At 35.0% G+C, this 8,329-nt stretch overlaps 1 protein-coding gene across 1 annotated transcript in view; it reads left to right on the top strand.

Annotated features, from left to right (window-relative positions):
* Positions 1 to 8,329, top strand: part of TMF1 (TATA element modulatory factor 1) — a 75,472-nt gene that overhangs the window by 8,072 nt on the left and 59,071 nt on the right. The window contains exons 4-5 of the mRNA XM_007946058.2: positions 488 to 614; positions 3,186 to 3,291. Coding sequence (XP_007944249.1) covers positions 488 to 614; positions 3,186 to 3,291 — 233 coding nt within the window. The remainder of the gene's footprint in view (positions 1 to 487; positions 615 to 3,185; positions 3,292 to 8,329) is intronic.

Genomic DNA, 8,329 nt, shown 5'->3' with positions numbered 1-8,329 from the left:
AAAAAAAAAAAAAAACAAACAAACAAATAACCCCAACTCTTTCCTTTTATTATTAATAATATTTTAGTATTAGAGATTTTAAATAAATGTACTTAAGAAAGCTATAATGTTGTAATTGAAAATGCTGAGTATTGGTTTGTTTTAAAGAAATGATTGGGAAAATGTTACACAAAATGATTAAAATATATTTCCTCAAGCTAAAATAATTACAAAATCAGTTTCAACTTTCAGAAATGAGAAAATGGTATTTACTTTTTTCTAATTATTGCACATAAAATGTTGGTGAAGTTTTCATTTTTTAATGGTTTTTCTTTGAGATATGTTAATAAATTTAGGCAACTAATTTTTCTCTTTAAGTTAGTAGGCCTTAAATCAGTCTATTTACAGTATATGTTGGAGACAATGTTACTTCTTTTTGAGGAATTATCATGTTACCTTTGAAATATATCAACAGTATCCTCATTTTTAAATGTTATTTTGAATTTAGTGAAATGTTCAGAGTGAAAGAAGAAAGAAGTAGCATTTCTTCCTTGAAAGATGAGTTTACTCAGAGAATTGCAGAAGCAGAAAAGAAAGTTCAGCTAGCCTGCAAAGAGAGAGATGCTGCTAAAAAGGTAATGAGAGTTTCAAATAACATTAAAACTATAGAAAGATAGAGATTTTTGAGTGACAAATGCATTCATAGTAGTTTGATATTAGAAACAAGAAATAAAGGGATACCAGGTAGCATATTAACACTTAAATTGTAGATATTTTAGTACATTTAAAATTACAGATTTTTGATACTTTAAAAAGTCTGAACAAATATTAATTAGTATAAATCCTTGCAAGGTGTATAGCCACCATCATTAGGATAATTTTTGTAAATGATAATTCGTCAGAATAAATAATGCTTAAATTTCAATGATACTATATAAATCAAAGAGTTCATCATTATTCTCATTACTTTCTTCCTACCACTTCAAACATAATATATATACTTGTCCAGCCAAAATAATTTTAAAATATAAATGGTAACTAACTCCTTTTTGGAGGCATAATATTGATTTATTCTAATGTAGGATTTGTTTGGTACTATTGATATTTTGAGCTTCATAAGTTTATATTGTATGAAGCTGTACTTACATTATAGGATGTTTAGTAGCATCCCCACAAGTTGCCAGTAGCAATCCCCGCCTCCCCAGTGTGACAATTGAAAATGTTTTCAAACATTGCTGTATGTCCCTGGGAAGCAAAATTATCCCTGATTGGGAACAACTGCTGTAATGCTTCTAAATTGGAAAAGTAGACTGTTACAGAATTCGGTAACCAACTAAGGTTGCATCCCAACTACTAATAATAACATTAGTAATAACAGTGACTCAGCATTTGCTTTCCTCCTTAGCTGTATTTATTAACCGGAATGTTAATGCTAGTATTTATACTTTTTCTATATGTACTTTTACAGAAAATAAATACATCATAACACTTCCCTCTACCTGGTTGTTTTTATTAGCTGGCTCATTGCAGCCACCAGCAACTAGATGCTACATAACCAACTTTACCTCTTTCTGTTCCTTCTGTTTTCCATCTGGAAAAGTCTAATCAATAAATAAATTTTGAGTAGTGTTTGTTTTCACTATCACATTTAGAATTATAGACCTGAAATAGATCCAAACTATTAACTACACGTGGTAGAATTTAGGTCCAACTCAGTTTATACATTTTATGTATACTGCTATATGTAAAGGAGCTCTGGTGGTACAGTGGTTGAAACATTTGGCAGTTAACCAGGAAGATGGCAGTTCAAACCCACCAGCTGCTCTGTGGGAGAAAGATGAGGCTGTCTGCTTCTATAAAGATTTACAGCCTTGGTAACCCTATGGGGCCATTCTGCTAGGGTTGCTTTGAGTTAGAATCAACTCAATGGAAATGGGTTTGATTCCCTCCCCCTTCCATATTTAACTTCTCTCCTTATGATCTATAGAAAATTCAAAGGTGAATTGAATTACCTCAAGTGATGGCTTTACTTTTCTAGTGATGGGTAACATAATGTCATTTGCTATATACTATTAGAATGAAGTTAATTCTAAAGAGATGAATAAACAGTTTGGAATGATACCACAGGAGGTACATTCTAATGTGGGAGTTGAGGAGGGTTTTAAGGAAGACACGATGCTCTTACTGGATGAATGAGTCAGATTTTGATATTTGAAAAATGTATGGAAATGTTGTGAATGGTTCAGAGCATGGCTTTGGTGACTCACCGACCTGGGTTCAAGTTATAACTCTACCACTAATTAGCTATTTGACTTTCAAAGGTTGCTTGATCTCTCTAAGTCTTAGTTTCCTTATTTGTGTAGTTGAAGTGCCTCCCTCATAGGATTATTGGAGGATTAAATGATGAAACAAAGTATAGTTTTAATACTTAATTAATGTTAGTTATTTTTTAGCTATTATTTAGTTTTACAGCTTAATTTAAAGTCAAAGAACATTTCCTTGTCACCATACTTCTCTGTTGTAGTCTTAAGAGATATAATGTCTTGACTTCTTTTTTCTACTGAATCTCTGCTTTGTAGCGGATCAGAGCCTTACAATCGTGCTACCCTCCCATTTCACAACACATTAATAAATACAAAGAATTCTAGATGAGGAAAAAAAATACACTGAAATGGAGACATGTGCTCTTTAAAAAGTTCAAAATGTAATCTTTAACCTGTAAAATATATATTTAGAGATAGTGAAGAAGGGTACTAAAAGTTAAGTTGTTCTCATTTACACTTCCATATTAAAATGTACTCAAATCTGAATTTAGGGCTTGAATGACATTTTTAAAGCCATTTCCTTGGTCTTAGTTAATCAATATAATAAACTCAAGTTAACTAAACAAAATTTATAGATTTCTGTAAGGAGCCCTAGTGGTGTATGGTTAAGCACTTGGCTGCTAACTGGAAAGTCAGTGGTTTGAAACCACCAATCACTCTGTGGGAGAAAGATGTGGTAGTCTGCTTCTGTAAAGGTTGCAGCCTTGGAAATCCTATGGAAGCAGTTCTACTCTGTGCTGTAAGGTTGCTGTGAGTCAGAATTGACACGTTGGCAGTGGGTTATAGGGAATGTGATTATTAATGGCCTCTTTGAATATGGAAAATATAGCTAGAATGAAAGTAATTTTTTGTGGTATTTACAGATTTATTTTTCTTAATTAGGAAATGAAAAGTATAAAAGGAGAACTTGCCACAAGGTTAAATAGTAGCGAAACTGCAGAGCTTTTGAAAGAGAAAGATGAACAGATCCAAGGGTTAATGGAAGAAGGTACGTAAAGTTATTTAGCTGATTATGAAAAATATTTAAAGAACAGTTATATTAAATATCTAGAATAGGCAAAAGATAGAGACCATAGTTTTATTGGTGGTTACCAGGGGTGGGAGGGAGGGGGAAAGGACGAGTCATTTTATAGGAAGAAGTTTCTGTTTATGGTGTTAGAAAATTTGGCAGCGATTATTGATGATGATTACAAATGTAATTAATGTAATTGATATCGCTAAATTGTACATGTGAAATATGTTGAATTGGTGAATGTTGTGCTGTACATATTTTTGGAACAGTGAAAAAATATTGTTAAAACAGGAAAAGTATTTGTCATGTGACTAATTATTACTTCATAGTAAAAGGTATGGAAGGCAGGAATGTTTGGATTTAAACCTCAGAAATGATGATTGACAGATTATAGAAAAGTAAAGAGTTAAATCCACAGAACTCTGTGTGTGTGTGTGTGTGTGTGTGTATAGCTTTTTGTTTCTAGGGAGTTAAAAAAAAAACAAAAAAAAAACTCCCTGAAATAGGTAGAAATTTGTGCATCCCTAAGAGAGCTTACGGAGCTCTGGTAGCGTAGTGCCTAAGGCACTTGACTGCTAACCCGAAGGCTGGCGGTTCAAACTCACCAGCCTCTCCTCAGAAATAAGGTTGGGCAATCTACTTCCATATAGTGATAATGCCTCGGAGAGACCCAAGGAGAGGTCGCTATGAGTTGCATCTGACTTGGCGGCAAATAACAACAACAGTAAGAGACCTTATAACAGGTCTTAAAAACTTGCCATTTGAACCAGGATATTTGAAGGTTGTAATTCTGGACTTCATGTAATATCTGAATGTCTTATTTGGCTATATACAGTTGTCATTGTATTTCTGGCATCTGATAGTGGATTTTTCATTGTATTCATTTTTCAGTGTTTAAGTATTTTTGTCTGTGAAAAGATTGATAATTATTAGGATCATAAAGTTAAAGATCCATCACCAGATGAATTATCATAATTGAACACTGAATTTCTTTATGTAATGTCTTTGGGGAGAGAAGGTTTTAGAAAGGATGGTTAAGTAATTCTCCTTTCCTTAATTAAAAATTTTCTGGTTATAATAATACTTGCTATTAGCTGATTTTTTTTTTGTGCATTCTGATGTGATTTTTTTTTGTTATAGAAAATATGTGAATGAGAAAAAAATAGACTATAATCCCTCTTTATTAAAAAAAAGCTATTGACTTTTATCATATCTTCTTCTAGTCTCTTTTTAATACAATTTCCTATGCAGTTTTAAACATAAAGATCATACATAATTTTCAATCCTCTTTTTTTTTTCCCAAACATTTACCTGTGCAATTAATTGCTTTGTTTATAATTATTAATGGATGTATTAAAGTTTACTATGTGCATATATTCAAAGAGCAGCTCAAGCATACAAAGCCAGTTACTATAATGAAATGTGCAAAGACCTGGAGTTAGAAAACCAAAAGGGAGCAGCATGTTTGGCATTTCTCAAGCTGAAAGAACTAAGGGAAAAATTAAGCCTTGAGTTACAATTTTGAAAGATTCTATGGGCAAAATATTGAATCATGCAGGAAGCATCAAAAGAAGATGGAAGGAATATACAGAGTCATTGTACCAAAAAGAACACAATCCAAGAACTAATATAGAAAAAGCAAGAATTGATAAGAGAGAGGTCATCATTATCATCTCAGGATACCTTCAAGTAGTAACTGCCTTATGTTAGAACATTAGAGACACTCCAAGTAGTCCTTGATTTATGACAGGGTTCCATTCCTATGACTGTCATAAATCTGTTCTGATGTGCATTGAACACCTTGTTTTTTTCTTTTTATTTCCATATATTTTGCAGTTAACATCTCACTGCTTCTTGAATCTACCTATTAACCTTAACAAAGCAATCAGCATTTGGGTCCATGTTTTTAAGCAACTGACACCCCTGATTTAGTTTAGGAAAAACTCCAGCTAATCCTTTCACTGTAAACTTTTTAAACAATTTTTCTCCTTCCTCTTCCTCGTTATTTTGTCTTCAACACTTCTCTCCTCTTCAAAATCCATTAAGTCCTGATCTGTCAACTCCCCTTCTTTATGACCTGTGAGCTGTTCTACATTGGCAGTATCAAGTTCTAAATTCGATGTTCTTGCAGTGTGGACGACATTTTCATTTATCTCTTCCATCATATCATCCTGATCAAATTCTTAGGGCATGTTCTTATAACTCAGCAATTTTTCTGTATCCTCTGCATACATTTTCCTGTAACTTCCTATCAGGAAGATGCGGTGTTCTAACTACACTAAAGAATATTATAATTCTTTCAGAAATAGCATTATATTACCATACCTCCATCTGTTGCAGCTATTGCCTGAGTAAATGTAGTCCGTAGGTACAATACCTTGATTCATAAGCATCTTGATCCATAAGCTGAATCACAGCTGTTGTATTGGGCAGTTGATATACCACTTTGACATCTTCATTTAGAGCATCTTCATGAGGAGGATGTGTAAGTAGCAGCAGAATCTTGAAAGGAAAGCTTTTTTCAAAGCAATAGGCACACTTCTGGAATGAAACGATTTATAAACTGGTCTTCAAATAACATAGTCATCATCCCCACCTTGGAGTTAACTTCTTAGGCAGACTGGCAGCTTACTTTTGTCAGTGTTTTTGAATGTTCAAGAGTTTTCAGAATAGCAAAACAAGTAAAGGTTTTAATTTAAATCCAGCAGCATTTCCTCCAAGCAGTAGTGTCATTCTGTCTTTATATGCTTTAAAGCTAGGCATCAACTTTGTGTCTTTGTGAATCTAGGTCCTTTCTAGCATCCTTTCCCAAAATAAGCCTGTTTTATTCATGTGAAAATCTGCTCTGATAAATATTCTTCATCTTACATTATCTCGTCCAGCCCATCCTTAAATTTTTCAGCAGTTTCAACATTGATGCTTTCTGTTTCTCTACTTATACGCAGGGAGCTCTGGTAGCATAGTGCCTAAGGCACTTGACTGCTAACCAGAAGGCTGGCGGTTCAAACCCACCATCACTCCTTGGAAGGAAGGTTGGGCAGTCTATTTCCATAGTGATACTGCCTTGAAAACCCAAGGATGGCTCACTATGAGTCGGGTCTGAATCCACAGCACATATCAACTTGTATGCAAGTAATGTAAGCCAAATCTTCATTTGAAGTGATGAAACCAACCCTTGCTGACAGTGAAGTACTCTCAGTAGTCTTCGCCTTCCTGTTCCTTCAGATTTTCAAAAAGGCTGCTTACTTTCATTTAGATTGTCAGTAAACTTCTAGGAATCCTTTTCTGGATTTGTTACTCTGTCTAAATCATCAAGAGCTTTTCTGTCTCATGCATTGGCCCTTGCCTTTTTTTTGTTAAATTGTCAGTTTTGTATCAATCATTTCTTTAACTACCTCCAAGATCCTATTCTTACCCTTAATGATTGTTGAAATGGTCAAATGAGATAGTCCTTCCTCACATGTTGTTTTGCCAACTTTTCATTAGTATATCACAGAGCCTTCCTCATTTTATTGTTTGAATAGAACGTATGGTGATATGACTTCTTTTGCTACACGTATTATTGGAAGTATAAGCAGTGTAAGGCTATGAGAAATTTGAACACTTTGGTTTCAAATTAACAAATGATGCTTCTTAATGGTATAAAATGCTATAGGCAGTAGTACCATGAACTACTAGAAGGATGAACAAATCTGTCTTGGAGGAAATACAGCTGGAATGGCCCTTAGGAGTAAGAATAGCCAGACTTTAACCCTCATACTTTGGTCATGTTGTCAGAAGGTACCATTCATTCCCTGGAGAAGGATATCATACTTGGGAAAGTAGGGGATCAGTGAAAAAAGGGAAAGACCCTCAACAAGATGAATTGACTCAGTGGCTGCAATGATGGGCTTTAGCATGACAGTGATTATGAAGATGGTGCAGGACCAGGCAGTGTTTCATTCTCTTGTATATAGGGTCACTGTGAGTTGAAACTGACTCAATGGCACGTAACAGTATAGGCTGTGGTTAAATGATCAACTGCTAACTGAAAGGTTGGTGGTTCAAATTCACTGTCGTCTCTGGGAGACGGATGTGGTAGTCTGTTCTGTAAAGATTTACAGCCTTGGAAATCCTATCAGGCAGTTCTACTCTGTCCTATAGGGTCACTGAGTCGGAATCTACTTGGTGGTGGTAGGTTTGCACTTTTTTAATAGGCTTGGTCTACAGTGAAGCTGGAGTCGTAACAATTGTTGGGCATATGCACAGTTCAGTTGTCATATGTGCTTAGAGTTGAACATTGCTCAACTTTCTATCTATTACGACTTCCAGCACTGATGCTGACTACATCATAGACTGTCGCGTCCAGTACGGCAGGACAGGTTACGAAACAGAGCAACACAAAAGGGTGAAAGGATTAAGAGAAACAGGGACCAGGCGGACACTTTGCGTATTATGCGAGAGCAACACTTGATGCCTTCGTTCTGCTTTATACATTTATACATGATTATGTCATTATTCTTGGAATCCATACAATCAACTATTTTCTGCATAGTTGGCGTTTTACTCTTCTGCATGTCCAAGGACAACAGATGGTCACTGGAACAATCACAAAAGCTTCCTCAGGAATGATGAATGTAAAACAATAATTGTTTACTAGGGCACAGTTACTAAAGATATGAAATGTTCCAACAAGATAGCAAACGTGGACTACTGGAATAACATCTACTTTTGACACTTAATGTTTTGCCAAGTAAGCATTTAACTGTGAGAGAGGCCTTGCCTTCTCTTGTTGCTGTTGGACATGCCCTTGCACTCATATCCTTTGATAATTTCTCTCTTGGTCTCGAACATTTCCTCCTTTTTTATTTTTTAAATGCAGTAGCTGTACCTCAGTAGTCAAAGACTGAATTACTTGATGTATTAATTTTGGGACCTGCAAAAACTACAAGGAGGCCACATGTTCTGACCTCCTCTAATCTCACAAGAGGAAGACAGGATTACCAGCAGTAACCCAAGGCCTATTACTGCAAGG

The sequence above is a fragment of the Orycteropus afer genome, unplaced genomic scaffold (genome assembly GCF_000298275.1).
Source record: "Orycteropus afer afer isolate SDZICR_OR568_19922 unplaced genomic scaffold, OryAfe1.0 scaffold00149, whole genome shotgun sequence".
Classification (NCBI taxonomy): Eukaryota; Metazoa; Chordata; class Mammalia; order Tubulidentata; family Orycteropodidae; genus Orycteropus; species Orycteropus afer.
The sequence above is the reverse complement of the archived record's forward strand: the minus strand, read 5'-3'. Positions and strand labels throughout refer to the sequence as shown.